This window comes from Salmo salar, chromosome 13 (assembly GCF_965601325.2).
Source record: "Salmo salar chromosome 13, fSalSal1, whole genome shotgun sequence".
In the NCBI taxonomy this organism is placed as follows: Eukaryota; Metazoa; Chordata; class Actinopteri; order Salmoniformes; family Salmonidae; genus Salmo; species Salmo salar.
In genome coordinates, this window is record NC_138303.1 from 38,161,562 (window position 1) to 38,186,331 (window position 24,770).

Genomic DNA, 24,770 nt, shown 5'->3' on the forward strand with positions numbered 1-24,770 from the left:
CCGTGCAATTTAAATTAAATTCTGCAAGAGTTTATTCAAACTTTGTTCATAGTGTTGCCTCGTCGATTAACATTCACACTGCCTTTTGATTGGAAATTAAAGGGTATACCTAGTCAATTGCGGTTGATAGGCTACACTGTAGACCTTGCGAATGATGATAGCCTACATAGGTTGTATCCATGTCACGATTTGTAACTTCAGCAAGTGTTACACTACAGCAGCTAACTTGTGGATTTGTTTTGATGGCTGACTCATTACAGCATAAGTGATTAGGCCTACATTAAAACATAATTAGGCTACGTTGGCCTAATGCCATACGAGGAACGTCTAAGAATTTTGAAGACTCAAAACTATCAAATGACAACTTTGTTGCAACAAAAGTATCAGTTTACCGGCGATCATCACTAGTTAGTCATAATCTCATGATGAGTTCACCAAACCTCTCCGCCCATGCGCAATAATAATTTAGCAATTTAGCCTATGTGTTTTAAACTTAAAAAATGGCTTCAATTCAATTAGTCTGTTTAATTTGGTGGTTGTCTGGTCTAATGTTAGGCTATATGTTGGCCTTCGGTTTGGTGATATTCATATGTTCAGGAGGTTTTTCAGTCGAACTCAGTCGGCCAACTTGGTGAAGAACTCCTGGCCCCAATACTGCCCATAAAGTTCGAGACGATCAACCGAGGTTGCCAACGGGACATTACACACAAACGTTTGTGTGTTTCCATAAATCGTCGAGCTATCGCCATATTCGAAATGCGAATAAAAGATAATTGTATAATCTTACACAATTTCAACATCTGGGCCGTGCTATTTTTCTTACTCTACCGCTACCATTGTATGTATAGCAATGGGACGTACCCTTTTCGTACAGTCCGCCAATCCCGAACAAGAATAGCCAGGTTGGAGAGACGTCATTGGAGAGTATCGAGAAAGAAGCCTGTGGTTCTCAAACCGGGTGGCAGAGTGTACCCGGAGGAAGGGACAACGAAGGTAGGTGACCCTTGATTCATATTTAAAGCCACTGGTTATCATTCTCCATCGTGCACCAGGAGAAGCATGGCGAAGCTATGACTATCCGTTTATTTTGTATAGCCTACATTGTGTAGTGGTCAACAACTACATGGAGCCTAATGCACAAAAGCACAAAGACTGGTTGACACAAAAGACAAGGCTACAGTTTAGGAGCCGGCATGCTTACTCCTCTGTTACGGTATTGTATTTGATCAAACAATGTCAGTAGACATGATGCTCCCTGTCTTTTATAATCAATCTAAGGTATTTATCAGTTTGGGGACATTAGAGTTGGCAATGCTGAATAACAAGATTAGGTGAGCAATGTTGTTTGTTAACAACATCTTCAGTAGCCTATAGTGTCGTGATATCTTGGATTACCCACCAGTACAAAGGCAACAGCTTTATTGACAATAAAGGCTAGACAACAGAATAACCATATCCTGAACTCCGGTGTGCATGTCAGGCAATTTGTTACAATGTACAACACGGGATAGATGCCGGCTTCAAGTCAAGATACTTTTAGTTTACTTTGTGGTTGGCCTACTACAACTGTCACACTGCCAGAACATGCAACATTTGACCTAACCTGTATCGGAGAAAAGATAGAGGAAAGACTGACTGCTCTGCTGTTCTTTGTACGGAACATTCGCGGCAAAAATTACCCCGCGAGATTTCTTCATACACTTTGGAAAAGGGGAGGAGAAAACGAGGAGAAAATAAGACAGGGTGTCGGAACTGACGGAGAAAGGGAAAGCAATGTGGTTTGCACATTTTGCAAACGCCTTTGGCAGCAATATTCTCAGGCATGGATTCGATGATTTGACTTTGCCTATGTAACACCCATATACTTCTACAACAACTACACCTAATGAACGACCCGTTGCATTATCATAGCAGTTTCCCTTTTCTGAGTCCTTCAGTCTTATGATGAACCCGGTCTGTTGTATATTGTAGTACCAGTGGGCCTTTATGAAGGATAGCCTAATATTACTGAAATAAGTTGTGTAAAATAGTAGAATTGATTTGACGAAGAACTGTCCTTTGACTATTGCCACACAACAGCAAAAAGTAAATCAGTCCTTTCTCTGTAGAACAAAAGATTGAGCGACCTCATCCATTGGTCGGTTTTCTACCCCAATACCCCATGCTGCCCCCCTGAAGGGGACCGGGGTTGGTTTAATAATGGGATGGGTAGGCTAATTCCTACACTTTTCTGTACCCAGAAAATATCATCGCTTATTTAGTGTAAAATGTACATTCCAAAGGGCTTTAAATAAAAAGTTAGGTGGCATTTACCATAAAAACACAAAGATATGGATTTGATTTTAGTAGATGTAGTCGTTTTTGTCATATTCCAGGGTGCTATTCATCAACTTCTATGAGACCTATAAGACATTAAATAATACATTATTTAAAATCTTTCTTGATTATTTTATAATCCTACTTACATTTCTCTTAAAAAAGTTTTTTCATGATTATTGTATTAAGATTTTCTGTGTTTCCCTGATTTCACTTTCCACCCTGATAGGTTGTAGTAAATTCCCCTTTCAAAAATCAGCCCCTCCCTAGAATGACATCACATTCAGGAAGTGTCATAATATTTGGGGTGGTAAAACAACGGAGCAAGGCTAAGTAAATGTATTCTCCTGAGACCCGAAAAGTTTGGGATTTACATTTTTTTTCTCAAAAGTGTTTATGGTGAAAAAACACATTACCAAGATTATATATTTTTTACATTTTTGTTATTTGTCTTTTATTGTATCTGCAAAATTGTCCTCTGTAGTAGTCATTAGGACGTAAATATGAAGAGGGAAAAAAACATTACAGTCAATGGGTACAGTCGCTGAAAAACATAGTCAAGGCATCTACACAGTCCTGAAAACTCACTTAACTATTCCTGAGATATTCACTTGCTATAAGTCATTTGAATATCATACTCACAAAAAGGATAATTAGTAATTACACCCACTCCTTTAAAATGTTCATAAAATGTGAAAATTGTAATGTCCGCCATTTTTTAAAGAACCAGGAAGATAAAGTTGTCAAAGTCACACCCCCAACATGTGATATAATTGAAATGCCCAGAATGTCCTCACAAAGGGACAACAGGACTTAATACGCTTGTAGGGCCTCAGAGATACGGACCAAGAACTGATGTCCACTAGAGAGGACAAAAATGAATTGCTGGGTCCCAGGAGGATAGACATGTTTCATGATGTTAGTCTGTTTGTCTCACTCATACATTTCCACCCTGGTGGGCTAAATTATAGAGAAAGTTAATTCAATTTCTAAATGTCTAAATAAGTTTGATATACAAGTTAAAATCCTCTTCAAGTGTTTAACATTATGTTAGCTCAATCGCAATCACACAGAGCAATAGCTAATTTAGGCTCCACATTTCCACTCTGTAAGGTGAACATTTTGTTAGAAAAGATAGTAAATATATGACGAATGTCAATATTTATTTATATTTGCATAATACATTTATATTTTATGATACAATACACTTTATTGTCTATTTACATGACAAGATAGCGCTGATAGACATGGTAGCTCTGTTTCTGGCTCCTAAGCAACTTTGCAGTATTTTGTAATTTGTTTTGTGTTATTTCTTACATCATTTAGCCCAGACGTTTTTTGCATACAGCCGGAAATAATTTTTGGATATCAGAGCAGCATTAACTTATCAGCATTCAGACCAGAAATATGACTTTCCCGAACTGGATCCTTTGTTCGTACCCCACAAGGCAATTTAACTTATCCCCGAGGCTGCTCCAAGATGCCACTGTAGGAGGAGAGGTATTCGGAGTGGACTTCTTGTCAGACTCAGGAGGCGTGCACACCATCCAACACTTGCGAGTATATTAATCACAAATGTTCAGTCTCTGGACAAAAAAGTAGACAAGCTCTGGGCAATGATCTCCTTTCAGAGGGACATCAGGGACTGTAACATACTCTGTTTCACAGAATCATGGCTCTCTCCAGATATACTGTCCCTGTCCGTACAGCCAGCTGGGTTCTCAGTACACCGTGCAGATAGGAATAAAGAACTCTCTGGGTAGAAAGGTGGAAGTGTACTACCAGTCAAAAGTTTTGAAACACCTACTCATTCAAGGGTTTTTCTTTATTTTTGACTATTTTCTACATTGTAGAATAATAGTGAAGACATCAAAACTCTGAAATTAACACATATGGAATCATGTAATAACCAAAAATATGTCAAACAAATCAAAATATATTTTATATTTGAGATTCTTCAAATAGCCACCCTTTGCCTTGGCATTCTCTCAACCAGCTTCATGAGGTAGTCACCTGGAATGCATTTCAATTAACAGGTGTGCCGTCTTAAAAGTTTATTTGTGGAATTTCTTTCCTTCTTCATCCCAGAGTTACCTCTGCTGCAGAGGATAAATTCACGGATGATCTCAGCATGTGTATTTCCCACCATAAAGCATGGAGGAGGAGGTGTTATGGTGTGGGGGTGCTTTGCTGTTGACATTGTCTGTGATTTATTTGGAATTCAAGGCACACTTAACCAGCATGGCTAACACAGCATTCTGCAGCAATAGGCCATCCCATCTGGTTTGGGCTTAGTGGGACTATCATTTGTTTTTCAACAGGGCAATGACCCAACACACCACTAGGCTGTGTAAGGGCAATTTTACCAAGACGGAGAGTGATGGAGTGCTGCATCAGATGACCTGGCCTCCACAATTCCCCGACCTCAACCAAATTGAGATGGTTTGGGATGAGTCGGACCGCAGAGTGAAGGAAAAGCAGCCAACAAGTGCTCAGCATATGTGGGAACTCCTTCAAGACTGTTGGAAAAGTATTCCAGGTGAAGCTGGTTGAGAGAATGTCAAGAGTGTGCAAAGCTGTCATCAAGGCAAAGGGTGGCTATTTGAAGAATCTCAAAACTCAAATATATTTTGATATGTTTAACACTTTTTTGGTTATTACATGATTCTATATGTGTTATTTCATAGTTTTGATGTCTTCACTATTATTCTAAAATGTAGAAAATATCAAGGACATCAACCACCCAAGCCCCAGCCTGTTTACCCCGCTATCGTCCAGAAGGCGAGGTCAGTACAAGCTGGGACCGAGAGTCTGAAAAACAGCTTCTATATCAAGGCCATCAGACTGTGAAATAGCCATCACTAGCCGGCCTCCACCCAGTACCCTGCCCTGAACTTGGTCACTGTCACTAGCCGACTAACAGCCATTTACTCTACAATTTTAAAAGGTTAATTGATCATTAGAAAACCCTTTTGCAATTAAGTTAGCACAGCAGAAAACTGTTGTTCTGATTAAAGAAGCAATAAATCTGTCCTTCTTTAGACTAGTTGAGTATCTGGAGCATCAGCATTTGTGGGTTCGATTACAGGCTCAAAATGGCCAGAAACAAATAACTTTCTTCGGAAACTCGTCAGTCTATTCTTGTTCTGAGAAATGAAGGCTAGACATAGAGCTGTCTCCCTTCCTATGAAATACTGGTCCCCATCTTCTTTTTACCTGATTGGGGACTGTTAAGGCTTCAGATTACAGATTTACTATTGTCAAGAAATAAAAATGTGACACTGGTTATTACAAATTTGACACAAGGAAATATAGGCTTGAATATAGGATTGTTATTTAGTTGTTGGTGTATAATATCTTATACCAGCACTTATATTTAAATGATTACACACAGGTGCAAATGTTTGATTTAAAAGAAATGCTATAATGTCCATGTGAAACTTCTTTGTGTTGTGTCATTTTCTAGGTAACAAAAAAATGGCGACATATGTGGACCCGGATCAGACCCCAGATGCCACTGCAGAAAAATGCAGCCGTTTTGAGGTGCTGGACTGGCTCAATAAGATCCTGGACATCAAATTCACCAGGGTAGAGCAGATATGTTCAGGTACGGTCTCACTAGTACCACTTTTCCAAACAAGACATTTTGCCAACCTTTTCTTTACATTTTAGTCATTTAGCAGACGCTCTTATACAAAGCGACTTACAGTAGTGAATGCATACATTTCATACATTTTCTTTTTAGTACTGGTCCCCCGTGGGAATCGAACCCACAACCCTGGCGTTGCAAACACCATGCTCTACCAACTGAGCCACATATATATATATTATATATTATATATATTTATATCTGAAAGGTATTGCCAGCAAAAGAACCTGTACTTTTATTTCCGCCAACCGGCCTAGTCATGATTGCGGAAATGTATTTAAAAGTCCTGCTAACTTCTCAGTATACATGTCACTTTTCGTCGTTTTTGTCAGACATAAAACTTGTCCTTGTCAATCACAAACCTTCACAGATATGCTTTTAATGCATTTATTCTCTCCATTTAAATGTATCTAGTTATTTCCTTGAGCTGTTCTTGTCTACTGTCACAAATGCTTTGGCATTTAGCCTGGTGGAACGCAAACTGTCATTTCACAAATTCTTTCTTGACTTTGACAGGCAAATATTTAAAGGCCCTTATATTTAGCTAATAAATGATGGGTTAATATCCCTAGGCTCCTAGCGATTTGTAGTTTAAGTTAGAAACCTATCTGTCTTCAGACAGAATAACTGGTGGGGAGTTTGAATGGAGAGAAATTGCGCAATGGTGTGATCACATCCAACGTGGATCAAAAAAGCTACTTTCTGAAATTTCAGTTTCTTTACATGATCAGAAAGAGAAGATTTTAATAGTTCTGCAGCAAAAAAATAGGACATGGGCTCTGTTTTAAAATACACGTTTTTTTGTTATATGACAGCGGTTCCACACGTTCTGTGACACTCAATTTGTGTGTGAAAGATATTATTGATATTTTATTCTGTTATAATCTATTATATTAATTCTTACTATAAAATATATGTGGGTTGACTGTGATCAGAACAGGGGAATGAATGTAAGTGTGTCTTGTCTGTTTAATGAACAAAATAAGAACTATTGATTTGATTTGCATGGCGCAGCCATGTAGCCTATATGCTGCACAGACCAGTAACATAATTAAACTCAAAATATACTATTCTGTTATTTTGAAAATAAATTGTATTTGTCTTTGTTTTTTGTGTATGCTTTGCCACACATTAAATCATGAACATTCTATTGTTGTTGTCTGACGTCAAACATGTCCTTGTCATTATGAAAAAGTATAAACACATAAATGGCACATGACATCGCAGCAGCTGGGTCCAAATAGCAATGTTACATGCCAAAAAACCCGATTCGATTAAAAATGTGATTAGGATATTTCACTAACAAGCCAGGCAACTAAAAGCAACTTTCTAGAAAATATTTTGGTTAGTTTTCTAGCTTGTTAGCTAGTTAGCTATCTAGCTGGCTAGCCAGCTCAGATATTACCAGAACATACTGTATGTATCTGACAACATTTTGTGTTGAACTGTAGCCATCTTTTTATTCACCATCACAGAAAACTTAACACACGTCACGTTGGTATGAATGATTCGGGAGATAGACGCAGGAATGTGTAAATCCATATTATGGCAAGAAAAGCTCAAATAAGCAAAGAGAAATAACATACCATCATTACTTTAAGGCATGAAGGTTAGTCAATCTGGAAAATGTCAAGAACTTGGAAAGTTTCTTCAAGTGCAGTCGCAAAAAACTTCAAGTGCTATGATGAAACTGGCTCTCATGAGGACCGCCACAGCAAGACCCAGAGTTACCTCTGCTGCAGAGGATAAGTTCATTAGAGTTAACTGCACCTCAGATTGCAGCCCAAATAAATTCTTCACAGAGTTCAAGTAACAGACACATCTCAACATCAACTGTTCAGAGGAGACTGCATGAATCAGGCCTTCATGGTCGAATTGCTGCAAGAAACCACTACTTAAGGACATCAATAAGAAGAAGAGACTAGCTTGGGCCAAGAAACGCGAGCAATGGACATTAGACCGGTGTAAATCTGTACTTTGGTCTTATGAGTCCCAATGTGAGATTTTTGGTTCCAACCGCTGTGTCTTTGTGAGATGCAGAGTAGGTGAACGGATGATCTCCGCATGTGTGGTTCCCACGTGAAGCATGGTGGAGGAGGTGTGATGGTGTGGGGATGCTTTGCTAGTGACAAATCAGTGATTTATTTAGAATTCAAGGCACACTTAACCAGCATGGCTGCCACAGTATTCTGCAGCGATACGCCATCCCATGACCCAAAACACACCTCCACGCTGTGCAAGGGCTATTTTACCAAGAAAGAGAGTGATGGAGTGCTGCATCAGATGACCTGGCCTCCACAATCACCCGACCTCAAACCAATTGATATGGTTTGGGATGAGTTGGACCGCAGAGTGAAGAAAAAGCAGCCAACAAGTGCTCAGCATATGTGGGAACTCCTTCAAAGCATTCCTCATGAAGCTGGTTGAGAGAATGCCAAGAGTATGCAAAGCTGTCATCAAGGCAAAGGGTGGCTACTTTGAAGAATCTGAAATATAAAATATATTTTGATTTAATTAATACTTTTTTGGTTACTACATGTGTTAGTTCATAGTTTTGATGTCTTCACTATTATTCTACAATGTAGAAAATAGTAATGATAAAGAAAAACCCTTGAATGAGTAGTTGTGTCCAAACTTTTGACTGGTACTGTACAATTGTGAAATGTAGACTCCTGACACTTATTGGGCAGGTATTTTTCTCTCTATGGACTGATGAAACACAAGCGTTTCGCTACACCTGCAATAGCATCTGCTAAACATGTGCATGTGACCAATAACATTTGAACGCATGTTTCACTATTGGCTATTCTGTCCTGCTCTCCCGTGTTACTAGATAGTCTTAGACTTCTATTGTGTGTGTGGTGTGCAGGTTCCTGCTACTGCCAGCTGATGGACTGGCTCTTCCCTGGGTGCATTGACATGAGCACAGTGAAATTCCAGGCCCAGGACACACCAGACTTCATCCACAACTACAATCTGCTTCAAGCTGGCTTCCGAAAGACTGGTGTCACCAAGGTTAGACTACACCCATACTTTCTTATCCATCACATTAACTGTAAATCAAGGATATTTTTTTGATTGTACGTTAATATTTTATCGCTGGGCAGAGGGTTGGTAGGGATTTGCCCTTTGCTTCCCTGTGGTATTTGCTTATTGTTCTAAATCCCTCCCCTTTAGATTGTTCCAGTGGAGGAGCTGATGAACGGAAGGTTCCAGCCCAACTTCGTATTCCTGAAGTGGTTCAAGAGGTTTTTCCAGGCTAACCTGGTTGGGCAGGTGTATAACCCTGTGGAGGCTCGCCAGGGCCAGGAGATCCAGCCTGCCAGACCCCCCCTCCGCTCCCCCCAGGGACTTGGCCGCAAGTCTGCCAGCCGCAACCCCAGTCAATCAGGTATCCATTCTATCACTTATCCTGAGTAGTGCTCTGCTCCACGAGTCCGACGGCCCCCTGAAACTATACATCGGTTAGGGCCGGGTAGGGCCTGTTTTTCGTCAATAAGATCACTTACATTTTGAAGCTAAGCCATTTGCTCGTGCTCTGCAGTCATATCTTACTAAGATCATAACACAGTGTCAGAAGTGCTTCAACCAGGTCAAATATAAGACGACAAGATTATTGTCAGAGTCAACAGGAGAGATTATTTCACAGAAAATAGTCATGTTCATTGAGTTTTGTCAGAGTTTAGAGTGACGAAATGTAGCTAGCTAATAGCTAAAAGTCTTGTCATTGAGCAGCCCAAGGCGGAGCCGTTGCTATGGATACACACACGCAGAGAGCGAGGAACAGACACAGACAAGCAGCTAATGGATACTAATGATGGAAGTTATCTCTAATTTGAGGCAGGGACACATGCGCCTTAAATTTGGCAGAAGCACTCGAGCCTGGGTAAGGCAGGGCCTGAAAGTCGCGGGTATGGCTCGGGCTTAAAATTCATGCCCGTGCAGGGCTCTAATCCTGAGTTGAAATGTTCTTTGTGCTGTTTATGACCTTATATTCAGGATGGAATATTGTTGATATTTTTGTGTTAATCAGTTTGTGTTTTCCTTTTTCCGACAGAGGGGTTGGAAACTAACACAGATGAAGAAGCTTTAGGGAAGTATCTAAGGAAACGTATAGTTTATGAAGATATATGGAGGGAGACGCACTCCTGGGTAGGGCCCAGCACTCTGGGAGAGTTCCATGCCTACTGCAGTCTGTGTGACATGAATTTCAACATCTATCACTCGGGCCTTGTTGACCTCAAGCGTCACTCGCAGTGCAAGAGGCACCACAAGCTTACCCTGGCTGCCAATGGATGCAATGTAAGAACCGAGGCGAGAAAGAGCAGCCAGGGCAGCATCAGCAGCTGTCCACCCTGTAGTGAGTTGGTCCTGTGCTTCATTCAGGTTAACTGCGTCTCTGGTCCGTCCGCGGCTGGGGACCAGGTGTCTAACAGATACGGTCAGTATGTCCTGGGACTACAGTACCCAGAAGACATAGTGTCCACTTGCCAAAAGACTCCTTACTGCATATACATGTACGGAGGAGTGGTGCTAGGGGAGGCTGGCGTAGCTTCTGTAGTTCTAGTAGGCTATTTTGATGTGAAGGCAGCCAGACACTGCATCAGGCTGTTGGATGTCCTGCAGTCTCCAGCTGAAGACAATACTGGAGAGGAAACTGCTGCGGCTCTGGTGGAGACCTTGAAGAGGTTTGGGCTTCCTGCAGCTAACCTTGCTGCTCTCTACACAGATGGTAACGGTGCTGCCTCTGAGCAGATTTGCTCACAGCTTAGGGAGCTCAACCCCAACGTGGTGGTGCTAGGTAGGCTGTATGGAGTGGCTGATGCATCCTGCCATGCTGGGATGGTAGAGCTCTCCACTCAGGCCCAGGAGCTAATTGTAGATATCTACTCCCACTACTCCTTCTGCTCCACCAAGAATGACAACCTGAAGGAACTGTTTTCTAGCATAAGCAGTATCGATGGCCTTACCCTTCCCCTCACCACCTGCTGCCTTAACTTCTGCATGTTAGCCAGGAAAGTGTTGGAAATGTGGACAGATCTAATCTCCCACTTCAGCTCCTGTAACAAAGAGGATGACATAGATGAGAAGGCCAAACTGATCTCCACACAACTGCAGGATCCCCAAATCAGGGCTACCTTTATGTTCCTAAACCAGGCCCTGGAGCCCCTCCGTGCCTTCCAGGAGCGACTGCACCACCATGAGGGCTCGGCCCGGGCCGACCTGGTGCAGATCCTACAGGAAGCCAGCAACCTCCTGCGCTCCTATGCCTCCAGTTTCCTCCGTCCTCAAGCCGTCGTGCGCTTCCTCAAGGAACGTGACGTCTCTCTCCTCAAGAACACAAAGTTCCACCTGCCAGGGCCAGAGCTGAACGTAGGTGGGGCTGCAGTGGAGGACTTTCTGTGTGAGTCGTCAGAGTCAGGAAGTGAAGCACTGCAGTTTTTACAGGAACAGGCTCTGTCTTTCTACACAGCACTTACAGCCAGCGTGGCGGAGGGGCTGCCTCTGAGTGACGGCGTGTTGAGGAGCATGGCCCAGCTACTGAGCCCCCAGGGTAGGCTGAAAGTCACAAGGAAGGTGGTGGGAGAGCTGGGAGCTAAACTTGGGCTCTGCAGCTCACCTGAGGAGATCAGCCAGCTGAACAAGGAGTTCCTGGAGTACCAGCTGGCAGAGGAGGGAGAGTGGGAAGAGGGAGAAAATGGATCTGATGCGGGCATCCAAAATGGCTTTGCAGCCACCTCGCTGGAGCAACATTGGTGCACTGTGTTGAAGGCTTCTGGGTCAACCAGCATCTTCAGGAAACTTGTTTTGACCCTCTTAGCCTTGCCTTGCCCCCCACTTGAAGCTCAGAAGGTCTTCACACAGGTAGGGGAAAGACTAAAAGCATCACACACTTGTATGTCACTGCACGCCTGCATGGAAGTTATTGTGTTGGTATTGTCCCATTTATGTTCTTATCTGCGTGTGCTTGCGTATGTATCTGCATCTATATTCTTTGTGTCTGTCTGTGTTCTCAGGCTGTGCAGAATGGGGACGCTGCCCAGTTCACTGACAATGTGACAGAAAGTGAGCTGGACTCCGTTCGGGAAGTAGACCTGACCAATGACAGCGCTCTATCAGACAACAACAGTATCTACGAGCCTGGCATGAAGAAGAGAGGTCGTCCCAAAAAGATTCCATCAGGTACATTGTTTCATTAAGGGACTGGAATAGGACTATAATATATTTTATTATCACTGTATGAAATGTACTATAGCATAGCGTAGCACACACAAGAGCCCTCAAATGCTTTTTTTAGGGTACAGCTCCATTTTGAGTCAGCATTAGTTTGTGTGTGTACCGGTAAGCAGCTTATCAAGCGGATTAGCACATGAAAGGGTTCGCTTAAATGGGTTGAGTTGCTCAAGATGGCGGCAGCTCTCCATTGTTGGGGTAGGTTAGTGTAGCATGAGCATGCTTCACGTTTGCATGTCTATGGGTAGTATTATATAAGGTTGGTTGTGTTAGTGTAATAGAGGTAACAGACAGATTTATATTTTAGAGTGGGCAAGAATGATTGTTATTTACATACAGTATATTGTTATGTAAAAGAGATGATATTCTTATATGGGGTAGCTATGATAACGTACCATACCATTGACTGGGAATGATTGGGAAAAGGGGTACGTAGTCTGTTTCGGAACTGAATGCATTCAACCGAAATGTGTCTTCTGCATTTAATCGACATGCCTTAATCGACATCCACGTCATCGCTGCCATTGGTTGAGAGGAGAAGAACATTTTTTGGGGCTACACTACAGACGGCTATATAGGTTGGCTAATACAGGACTAGTAAATGCCCAGTACACTACTTTAGTGAAGAAAAAAATGTAAAAATATTATTATTTAAAAATATAGAAATTTTATTTTATTCAGATTTTTCAGGGGGTGCTGCAATACCCTCAGTACCCCTACTTCCCGTAGCTCCGGGTACAGATTTCAAAAGCAGTCAATGATTTCGGAGTCTCGGAATTTGAATTGTGTTTATTGTGTTGTAGCGTGATATAAGCAGAATTCGCCAAGGTAAGTTTCTAGCTAGCATTAAACTTATCTAATAAAAAAACAATCAATCTAAACATAATCACTAGTTAACTTCACATGGTTGATGATATTACTAGTTTAACTAGCTTGTCCTGCGTTGCATATAATCAATGCGGTGCCTACTTCAACTTGATGATTTAACAAAAGTGCATTCGCGAAAAAAGCACAATTGTTGCAATAATGTACCTAACCATAAACATCAATGCCTTAGAATCAGTACACAAGTATATCTTTTTTAATCTGCATATGTAGTTAAAAGAAATTCATGTTAGCAGGCAATATTAACTAGGGAAATTGTGTCAGTTCTCTTGCGTTCTGTGCAACAGAGTCAGGGTATATGCAGCAGTTTGGGCCGCCTGGCTCGTTGTGAACTGTTGAAAGGCCATTTATTCCTAACAAAGACCGTAATTAATTTGCCAGAATTGTACATAATTATGACATAACATTGAAGGTTGTGCAATGTAACAGCAATATTTAGACTTATGGATGCCACCCGTAACATAAAATACAGAACGGTTCCGTATTTCACTGAAAGAATAAATGTTTTGTTTTTGAAATGATAGTTTACGGATTTGACCATATTAATGACCAAAGGCTTGTATTTCTGTGTGTTTATTATATTATAATTAAGTATATGATTTGATATTTGATAGAGCAGTCTGACTGAGCGGTGGTAGGCAGCAGCAGGCTGGTAAGCATTCATTCAAACAGCAGCTCTTAACAATGCTTGGATGCACATCGCTGTTTATGACTTCAAGCCAATCAACTCCCGAGATTAGGCTGGCAATACTAAAGTGCCTATAAGAACATCCAATAGTAAAAGGTATATGAAATACAAATGGTATAGAGAGAAATAGTCCTATAATACCTACAACCTAAAACTTCTTAACTGGGAATATTGAAGACTCATGTTAAAAGGAACCACCAGCTTTCATATGTTCTCATGTTCTGAGGAAGGAACTTAAAACGTTAGCTTTTTTACATCGCAGATACTGCACTTTTACTTTCTTCTCCAACACTGTGTTTCTGCATTATTTAAACCAAATTGAACATGTTTCATTATTTATTTGAGACTAAATTGATTTTATTTATGTATTATATTAAGTTCAAATAAAAGTGTTCATTGTTCATTCAGTATTGTTGTAAATGTCATTTGTTACAAATATATATATAAAAATCGTCCGATTAATCGGTATCGGCCTTTTTTTGGTCCTCCAATAATCGGAAATTGGTATCATAAAATCATAATCGGTCAATCTCTAATTCCAATGCAAGAACCCAAAAAAATGTTGCCCCCTCGCCGGTTTCAACTTCCCCATTAGTCACTTTATCATGGCCGGGCCTGGTGTGTGGTGCCATTAGCATTGTCTAAGCATTGTCTGGAATGCACAAGCCTTGAGATCAAAAGTGCATTTTGGCATGATACCCTAATCAGCACTAAACAGAAAAAAATCTCATGGCTTCCAATTGCATCATATAATATGTTGTAGTTGTGGTGGGTGGCACATAACAGTAGTAAATGGCAGCCATACTCAACAGGCGGATAGTAGAATAACAGTATAATTGGCAGTGCATGGGCAGTTTTCCTCTTGTTACTGTATGTCATTCACTGACAGACCTTAGAGAGCTGTTTATAACCTGTCAGAAAATTCCAGTTGATCAACTAGCCCATGTTCGCTAGGTAGGTCAATTAGGTTAACCAGCTATCTAAATCTTGTAGTTATCATGGCAAGATTATGTGCCAATGGGAGCCTCAGGAATCATATGAACACACATAAGACATAGCAAAATTAAAATTGCAGGAATTTAGCTAGAAAACTGCAAACAAATTCCCCCCCCCCCCCCATGGGAAAATGTATAGAATTGCAGAAAATGAGCTTATAAATAGCAAAATGTTGATTCCGCCAACAAAAGGGGTGTGAACAGTTTGGGGTTGCATGGGTCGTGAGGTGAGGGTTAATTACTACGTCGATAAGTGACAATATCCATACGGACCTTTCCCACCTAGGAAATGTCCCACTGGGCACATATGTCAATTCAACGTATATTCCATGTTGGTTCAATGTAATTTCATTGAAATGGCATGGAAACAACATTGATTCAACTGTGGGTTGTGTGACTGGACCTTCTTAAATAGTAGTTGAGTACCCCTGGTATATGGGTTGGAGTCTATCTATACATACAGTATCCCTTATGATAACCTCAATTTAATTTTACACTGTCCATTGATTCTCTCAGGGTTTCACATACATCTATCATAGGATCCCTGTTAATTACGGAAGCATCAATGTGTTGTTTTCCAGAGGTGAATTACCTTAATGGGACAGTGAAGCCATGCACAGTGCGGCTGCAGAAGATAATCAGTAAGAAAAGATATTGACAGTTAGTGAAGATGATCATTGGTATTCATCTATATCACTTAAGGCCAGTCACCACAGGCCAAAATGACTTTTGTTTTGCATCTACTCGTCCATTTAAAGAGTTTGGGGTATTTTTGTCCATTAATGTTAGTATTTTCAAAAAGTAAAAAATTCAAATGTCAAAATGTTGATGAAAATTTATATTTTCTTTAGTTTATCATACAACTGTCATCAACATTTCATGAATTGTAATTTATTTGAAATGGTCATACATCTTTAATTTCAAAGTTCACTACATTGAATCACACATAATTTAAAAGCCAATTTCATAGAGAATGTTACAAACTGGACTATATGTAGTAACTTACGGTGATTGGGTCTAAATAAGGTTTTGGCATTTGGTAGTTTAAATGCATTGTAAGTTTGTCTTTAACTGCCATTTCCCCAAAGTCAGACTCTTCCCACAAGCCAACAATTTTTCTCTGCCTCAGAAGCATCTTCATTCATCAACTTTCTTGTGGTTATCCTTAGACATATTCTTTAGACTTATACATAGGGAATTGTTGATATGTTGTCATGTTTTTATTCTAGATGACATTTTCTTTAAAAACATTTGCCAAAAATGCATTTTACGTATCTTTCTGTAGTATTTTACAGATAGAAAGATGAAAAGATATTTATCCACAATCTGCTACATGTAAGTCAGCTCCTGGGAGTGTATTAACAAAATGAAACCAAAATATTTGGGCTGACTACATCCAGTGTCCAGAAAATTGGATTTGTGTGATATGCTCATATTTAATGACATTACCTAATTTGCATATTTATGTATGATATTTCAGAAACATTTTAATATAAAAAAGTATTATATTTGTGTCCACATTCTACTGGTAAAAGTTGATTATGATATGATTAAGGGGAACAAAATACCCTATTAGGGTGTGGTGCCTGGCCTTAAACTCAATTGAATTGATGTACAGGTGACACATTACCAGAGAATGCTTAACAATCCACCTTCCATGGTTGAGGTCAAATCAATTCCATTTCAATTCAGTCAATGCAGGAAGTAAACTGAAATTGGAATTTCAGTTTACTTCCTGCATTGACTAAATTTAAATGAAATTGACCCCAACCTTGCCTTTTTACTTATATATCTGCTGTCTTTTCACCTTTTGACAATTTCAGGCAAAACGCTTGTATTTTCTGCATCAAAACATAGATTTTGTTTCTATGAAACTTGTTTATGTAGATGGGCCAAAGAATGAGGACGATACTGTGTTCGTTGAGGACAACGTCCTTTGGACAAATTCTATGGAGGTAATGTTTTAAATTATTTTGTTGATGTTTTTTTGTATCACATTTCTTGCCTAGTAGGATTGGGTGAATCAATTAAATAAATACGGTAACTTAAGATTTAACTAAGTGGGGCGTTATTGTTTTCTTGTGACTCATAATCAACTACGCATAACAGAGCTTTAAAAGACAGCCAGGCCTCCTGAGTGGCGCAGCGGTCTAAGGCACTGCATCGCATGGTTGCGGTGACACTATAACCTGGGGTTTGATCCCAGGCTGTGTCACAACCGGCTGTGACCGGGAGACCCATAGGACGGCACATAATTGGCTCAGCGTCGTCCGGGTAGGGGAGGGTTTGGCCGGGGGGGATTACTTGGCTCATCGGGCTCTAGTGACTCCTTGTGGCGGGCCAGGTGCCTGCAGGCTGAATTCGGTCATCAGTTGAGTGGTGTTTCCTCCGACACATTGGTGCAGCTGGCTTCCGTGTTAAGTGGGCAGGTGTTAAGAAGAGCGGCTTGGCGGGTCATGTTTCGGCGGACGCATGACTCGACCTTTGCCTCTCCCGGGCCCGTTGCAGTGATGAGACAAGATTGTAATCATGAAATTTACATGCTGTAGACATGCTGTAGATATTGTAGCCTATGTTTGTTTTTACCTGTTCTGCTTTTACGTGTTCTTACCTTGCTATAGTGGGGGTGTGACAGATCAAAATAAACTGCACGTGACAACACCTGACAATGGAAACAATATCATTCTTTGGAATCAAACAAAGCAAAACATGCATGGATCTTTTGCATGTCTCCAAAGCTTGACATTATGACAAAACTTTCTATGCAGGTTTTGTGAAGTAGAGTCACTAGTATGCTTTGCTTTGCTGTTGCTTGTGCAATCAACCATTCTCTATGCTTTTAAATCATTTTTATTAAAACCGTAAATGCTTGGGACAAGTTCATACTAGCATCTCACCTGTGTCTAACAAACTAACCTTGTTAGTAACTTTTTTATCCTGTCCTTTATCTTTCTTCTTCTTCTTCTTTTTTCATGTTGGTCTACTTTATGCTTGGTTGTCATAGCAATTCTCGGATGTGAGTGCATGACTGGGTGTGTGTGTGCTTGTGCCCACGTGTGTGCGCTTGTACAATGTCTGTGAGCAGTGTGCGTAATAGGTGTGTGCATGTGTGTTGTCCCTCAGGGCACCATTAGGGGCATTTATGGTTGGGAGAGCAGCTTACGCCAGAAGCCACAGGCGCGCACTGTGTTTCAGGCTGGTGCCGGCACCTGGGTCAAGCCACAGGCGCTTGACAACGACAGCAAAAAGGACCAGGAGTCCAAGGCTGCATCGGTAGGTACTCTCAAAACACCTACCAGTGATGGCTGGTGCGCTGAGATATCGGATGACGGGCTCATTGTAATGACTAAGATTTAAACTATGTGTTTGATACCGTCCCATTCATTCCATTCCAGCCATTACAATGAGTCCATCCTATATATCTGCCCACCAGCCTCCTGTGGCTCCTACGCTTGAGGGGAGCCCTTCTGACCTCTGGCGAATAGGACAGTGAAAGGCGCAATGCAATCAAAACACAAAACAAACCATATATTTTGCTCTAAAGGTGTGCGTGGCTGTCAACGACACGTCATTCTTTCTGTGCATGGCTCTTGTGATTTGCTTCTAACGTTCTAATTTCCTTTTTAACCCTTTATATGGACTTACGTGGTCTCCCATTTTCTTAACTCATTCTCACTGCTCTGAAATTGGGTCACTTGAATTAATTTTGACAAAACCTGACAAACCTTACAAACAAAGGGCCAATATTTGCTATTACATGTAAAGAAGGATATGTACAATTATAGTCACCCATAGGAAAACCATTATTTCTTCCAATTTTCAGGTTCATCAGATATCAGTGGATGTGTTCGTCACTGTCTTCAGGCATGCATTGTCAACTATTTTATCTGTGTATTCAAGCATAAATATTTTTGACTTTCAGCCCCCGAAGAAGGAGAATCATACATCCAACGTGTCTACAACGAGTCCCAGGGGAGCAAAGAAGGGCATTGATTACCAGGTTCCTACTTTCACAAATATTTGCTATGCATGCCAACATGCGTCCATATCATATAAACCCATGTGAATAACCCTCCATCTCTCTGGTTTTCACCCTGTAGGATGGGAAGGGTTTCCCCACTGGAGAGCTGGTGTGGGGAAAGGTGAAGGGCTTCTCCTGGTGGCCTGGACTGGTGGTGCTCTGGAAGTCCAACAAGGCACCGCCTGTATCCAAGCGCCGGGTAGAGTGGTTCGGTGACGGCATGTTTTCCGAGGTGAGGACTTGACTTGACTCATTGTAAATAGCAAGATTGACTTGCAGCACAGATTGGTGTTTGGACAAAATTGTTCCTTTGTTTTGTGTTGCAGATCTATACAGAGAGGCTTCTGCATTTAGCAGCTTTTGCAAAGTGCTTCTGCAAGAATTCCTATTCCAGCTTGCCTACCTACAAAGATGCCATCTACCAGGTTCTTGAGGTGGGACATGAATGCTATTATCTATCACGACCTTAACATTTTAATGTACGACTCTGTAATATACTAGCCTGGTCCCAGATCTGTTTGTGCTGTCTCTCCAACTCAACTTTCATGGTCATTGCGTGACATTGGCAAGACAGCACAAACAGATGTAGAACTATGTTACTACTGCACTGTTACATCCCATATATCACAATATTCCATACTGTATAATACCACAAAGCACCACATCACTCACTCACCACTCATATTTCATGTCTATGCAGTTGGCTGGGGAACGCTGTGAGAAGTCCTTTCTTGCAGCAGGGAATAAGCAGGAGTTGCTTAAGTTGATGCTGGACTGGGCCTACAGTGGATTCCTGCCCACAGGACCAGATGGGTTCAACCCCCCACCACCTGCAAGTATGTGTGGTTTAGGGTGAAGTTTCCCCTAGATGCTTATCTTGGGTCAGTTTAGCATTTTCCCTACTAATGATTAAGGTCAGGATTGGGGCCGGGGAAGTTGATCCTAGATCTGTACCTATGGGAAATTTCACCCTGGCGCGTTTTGTGTTGCTTCCATTATATTTCCACAACAGAGTAACACTTATACTTGTATAGTACACTAGTAACAACAGGTGTTCTCATGTTCCTTTTATTTTGTTTCATTACCAAAGATGCCAAAGACTCAAAGGCAGAATCTTCAGACTCGTCTCTGGCAGACTACCAGCCCCCAGCTAAGAAGAAGTATTTGAACAAGAACAGACCATCCTATGGGAATCAGAGCTACAGCAGAGGTAAGCCCTACACCTACAGCAATCCATATTCATTCATATGGGCCGTTTTTCTAGTTCCTCTGTCACTATAGAATTATATTTGCATCAATTAAATTCCTTTATTTTGTGGTTCACAGAGGCAATGGTACAAGAGGTTATGAAAGGCAAACATGTTAAAGGTATTTAACATTCTTTGAGCTGTAATTGTACTTTTTTGCTCTCTATTTGTCTACACTTTAGAAAAATAGTATATACTGGAATCAGTCATTTTACTAATGTATACAATTCATTATTCACCTCAGAATTCTGTTTATCATGTGGAACCCCCCACATCCACACCTTCCACCCACTGTTTGAGGGGAGTCTTTGCCTGAAGTGCAAGGTAAACTAACTACATCTTCTCATAAATTGAATGACTGTTCAGTTTATTTATGCAAGTGTATCCACGTATACATGTTAGATCATGTCTGCTTATCATCTGAAAGATTGTTGACATGAATGGCCCTCGTCCCCATGGTAAAGCTGTCCCTCCTAACCTTTGCAGGAGAACTTTATTGAGACTTTGTACAGATACGACGAAGATGGCTACCAGTCCTACTGCACGGTTTGTTGCGCTGGCCAAGAGGTCATTCTGTGTGGCAATGCCAGCTGCTGCAGGTTAGCACTGCTCAAGAGTACACTTTCCCCTCTCTCTTCTTTTACTCCCATTTCCTCTTTCACTCGCTTATCCTCTCTGTCGTTCTCTCTCTCTCTTCCTCGCTCAGGTGTTTCTGTAAGGACTGCCTGAACATTTTGGTTGGTGATGGAACCTTTGACAAGCTGAAGGATGTTGACCCATGGAGCTGCTTCATGTGTTTACCATCCCAGTGCAACGGATCACTCAAGCTGCGAACTGACTGGAGCGTGCGAGTCCAAGAGTTTTTCGTCAACAACAGTGCTCTAGAGTTTGAACCCCACAGGGTGTATCCCTCCATTCCTGCCCATCAACGCAGACCCATCAGGGTGTTGTCTCTCTTTGATGGGATTGCCACAGGTTTGTACATTCTCAATATGGGCTTTCATTTATCTTTGGGAGATGGTTGCAGATAAGTGATTGTGATGTGTTTTATGAGTATGCAATGGCTTGTGTTTCTTCTGTATTCTGGCAAATTACTGTGTGCAGAAAGGTCAGGATTCAGTCGTTTTGGTTTGTGTGTCAGTGACTGATAATCTTCTATGCCCATTGTGCTCTTGCAGGATACCTTGTGCTCAAAGACCTGGGCTTCATCGTAGAACGCTACATCGCCTCTGAGATCTGTGGGGACTCAATCGCTGTGGGTATGATAAAACACGAGGGCAAGATAGAGCACATCAATGACGTACGCACCATCACCAGGAAACATGTGAGTTCAGCATACACACACACATTCATGTTCAAACCAGTTACAACACACCCACAATCACACACACACACACACACTCCTATGATCATTCTCTAACCTGTGTGTGTCTGTGTTTGCTGTGTTTCAGCTGGCTGAATGGGGTCCCTTTGACCTCCTGATTGGAGGAAGCCCCTGCAACGACCTGGCCTGCGTCAACCCTGCTCGGAAGGGCTTATTTGGTAAGGTACCTCCTGACTTCAAAGTAAATGGAGTGTTTCCACTTGACCAGTGGTTCTCAAACCTCTCCTCGAGAACCCCCAGCCGTCCATGTATTTGATATTTTCCAGAGCTAGCACACCTAATTCAACTTGTTAACTAATCAGCAAGCCCTTGGATAGTTGAATCGGGTGAGCAAGTTCAGGGCTACAACAGAATTGTGAAACTTCTGAGGTAAGGAGGAGAGGTTTTAAGAATCACTGTGCTAGACAATGTAGAGAGCTAATGTCTGGAGAACTTTATCAAGTATGTTATCACATCGTTTTATTAGCAGTTAACATGGTAGCCTACTGGTAGATGCATGTGTCTGTACACGCTAACCTATCCATTGGCCTAGTAAATGGGTTTAAATGGGTTTTTAATGGTGTTTCATTGGTTTTCTCGGTCTCTGTTTCCAGAGGGCACAGGCAGGCTGTTCTTCGAATATTACAGGATGCTGACCATGATGAGGCCAAGGGATGATGACGACCGTCCATTCTTCTGGCTCTTTGAAAATGTGGTGGCCATGCGCGGTCATGACCTGGCCGACATCTGTCGCTTTCTTGAGGTAAAGACACTAGCAGCTATTTCATGGTCAATGAGGCCTCTCCCTCTTCCTTTCTCTCTCTTCCTTTAACTCTCTTGCTCTTTCTCCCTCTCTCTCCCTGGTCAATGCATTTGGGCGGTATGTTTGCGTCTTCATTTCATTAGTACTAATACAGTTGAAGTCGGAAGTTTACATACACCTTATACCCTGACTACACAGTTTGCGTCGCATGCGCAAGCGTTGCAAAATAAATGTAGAAGGCCTCCAGTGCGTCAGCCCAGTCCAGCTCGTCCTGCTCCTCGCACTAGCCCTGTGGTGCGTGTCCCTAGTCTGGCGCCTCCTAAGCCAGCCCCACACATCAGGCCTTCAGTGCGCAGTCCCCGTCCAGAGCTTCCGGCAACAGTGCCCCGTCCAGAGTGTCCGGCAACCGTGCCCCGTCCAGAGTGTCCGGCAACAGTGCCCCGTCTAGAGTGTCCGGCGACAGTGCCCCGTCCAGAGTGTCCGGCAACAGTGCCCCGTCCAGAGTGTCCGGCAACAGTGCCCCGTCCAGAGCTTCCGGCGACAGTGCCCCGTCTAGAGATGGCCCACAGTTCGGAGCCTGCAGAGACGGCCCACAGTTCGGAGCCTGCAGAAACGGCCCACAGTCCGGAGCCAGCCGAGACGGCCCACAGTCCGGAGCCAGCAGAGACGGCCCACAGTCCGGAGCCGACAGCGACGGCCCACAGTCCGGAGCCAGCAGAGACGGCTCACAGTCCGGAGCCGGCAGAGACGGCCCACAGTCCGGAACCGACAGCGACGGCCCACAGTCCGGAGCCAGCAGAGACGGCCCACAGTCCGGAGCCAGCAGAGACGGCCCACAGTCCGGAACCGACAGCGACGGCCCACAGTCCGGAGCCAGCAGAGACGGCCCACAGTCCGGAGCCAGCAGAGACGGCCCAAAGTCCGGAACCGGCGCAGCCAGAGTCGCCCTCCAGTCCGGAGCTCCCAGAGTCGCCCTCCAGTCCGGAGCTCCCAGAGTCGCCCTCCAGCCCGAGGTCTCCAGCGACGCGCATCAGCCCGAAGTCTCCAGCGACGCGCATCAGCCCGAGGTCTCCAGCGACGCGCATCAGCCAGAGGTCTCTAGCGACGCACATCAGCCCGAGGTCTTCAGCGATGCACCTTAGTCCAGAGACTTCGGGAGGGGTCAAATATAATCAACAGTTGTTAGCGGGGGTGGACAGGTTAGGTTGGGGAGTAAGGCCGGAGCCTGAGCCACCTCCGTAGTAGGAGGTTGGGGGGGGGGGGGGGGGGGGGGTGTAGCACAAGAACCGTGGCCACCCTCCCTTCCCTCCCTTTAGTTTAGGATTATTTTTTGTTTTGGGGTTTATTTTTTGTGTTTATTTTTTGTGTGAGGTGCTTCCGGGGTCTGCACCTTTGGGGGGGGGGGGGGGGGACTGTCACGTCCTGACCAGTAAAATAAGGTGTTTGTTATTGTAGTTTGGTCAGGGGGTGTTTGTTTAGAGTGTTTCGGGGTTTGTTGGGCAATGTTCTTTGTTAGTCTATTTCTATGTTAGTTCTAGTATGTCTATTTCTATGTGGTGTTTATTGTGTTGACCTTCAATTGGAAGCAGCTGCTTCTCGTTGCTTCTAATTGAAGGTCCTATTTAAGAGGTGTGTTTTTTCTATGGGATTTGTGGGTAGTTGTTTCCTGTTTTGTGTTCGTGCACCTGACGGGACTGTTTAGTGTCATGTGTTGTTTTTGTATACGTGTTTCTTTTGTTTTCCTTCTTTAATAAAATAAGATGAGTTTACACGTTCCCGCTGCATTTTGGTCCAATCCTTACGACACCCGTGACACACATGGGTGATTGACAGATTAAAGTTTAGATGCCAATCACCAAGTTCAAAGAAGAAAAAGCCTAGAATGAGGAGAGATGACTAGAAACGATCCAGTTGACCGTTTTATGTGTGGATTAATTGTCGGAGTGAGGACCTTTCAGGTAAAATAACATCAACAGCCAGCTAGCTAAATAGGACAAATTAGCTAGCAAGTGCAAGCTAGCTAGCTAAATTGCCATAAATGTTTAATGCTTTTCGACCTTTTCCCAAATTAATGTAATTGGTTCAGAGTTTGTTTTGATATTTTAACCTGCGTGTCGTGATCGCGTTTGGTGTCGTGGAACAAAATACATTTATGCACGATGGTGCACGATGGGGCACGCGCGCAGCCGGTTTGGGTTCCGTGTTAGCCAAATACATTTAAACTCAGTTTTCACAATTCCTGACATTTAATCCTAGTAAAATCCCCTGTTTTAGGTCAGTTAGGATCACCACTTTATTTTAAGAATGTGAAATGTCAGAATAATAGTAGAAAGAATGATTTATTTCAGCTTTTATTTCTTTCATCACATTCCCAGTGGGTCAGAAGTTTACATTTACTCAATTAGTATTTGGTAGCATTGCCTTTAAATTGTTTAACTTGGGTCAAACTTTTATGGTAGCCTTCCACAAGCTTCCCACAATAAGTTGGATGAATTTTGGCCCATTCCTCCTGACAGAGCTGGTGTAACTGAGTCATGTTTGTAGGCCTCCTTGCTCGCACATGCTTTTTCAGTTCTGGCCACAAATTTTCTATAGGTTTGAGGTCAGGG

At 42.5% G+C, this 24,770-nt stretch overlaps 1 protein-coding gene across 3 annotated transcripts in view; it reads left to right on the plus strand.

The window, feature by feature from the left end:
* The first annotated feature begins 870 nt into the window (after positions 1-870).
* LOC106567215 (uncharacterized) overlaps positions 871-24,770 on the plus strand; it is a 30,244-nt gene continuing 6,344 nt past the window's right edge. Inside the window, exons 1-21 of one of the 3 annotated variants that reach the window (XM_082960053.1) lie at positions 871-993; positions 5,783-5,923; positions 8,835-8,980; positions 9,143-9,356; positions 10,023-11,830; positions 11,983-12,148; positions 16,655-16,722; positions 17,891-18,040; positions 18,690-18,767; positions 18,868-19,020; positions 19,115-19,222; positions 19,489-19,624; positions 19,879-19,998; positions 20,115-20,156; positions 20,280-20,359; positions 20,522-20,634; positions 20,742-21,010; positions 21,214-21,359; positions 21,487-21,577; positions 22,013-22,161; positions 22,305-22,497. In XM_082960053.1, coding sequence (XP_082816179.1) covers positions 5,794-5,923; positions 8,835-8,980; positions 9,143-9,356; positions 10,023-11,830; positions 11,983-12,148; positions 16,655-16,722; positions 17,891-18,040; positions 18,690-18,767; positions 18,868-19,020; positions 19,115-19,222; positions 19,489-19,624; positions 19,879-19,998; positions 20,115-20,156; positions 20,280-20,359; positions 20,522-20,634; positions 20,742-21,010; positions 21,214-21,359; positions 21,487-21,577; positions 22,013-22,161; positions 22,305-22,310 — 4,173 coding nt within the window. In that variant the 5' untranslated portion in view covers positions 871-993; positions 5,783-5,793 and the 3' untranslated portion in view covers positions 22,311-22,497. Of the gene's footprint in view, positions 994-5,782; positions 5,924-8,834; positions 8,981-9,142; positions 9,357-10,022; positions 11,831-11,982; positions 12,149-16,654; positions 16,723-17,890; positions 18,041-18,689; positions 18,768-18,867; positions 19,021-19,114; positions 19,223-19,488; positions 19,625-19,878; positions 19,999-20,114; positions 20,157-20,279; positions 20,360-20,521; positions 20,635-20,741; positions 21,011-21,213; positions 21,360-21,486; positions 21,578-22,012; positions 22,162-22,304; positions 22,498-24,770 lie in introns of those variants that run through there. The other 2 variants (XM_014136242.2, XM_014136239.2) reach the window with 2 other exon arrangements.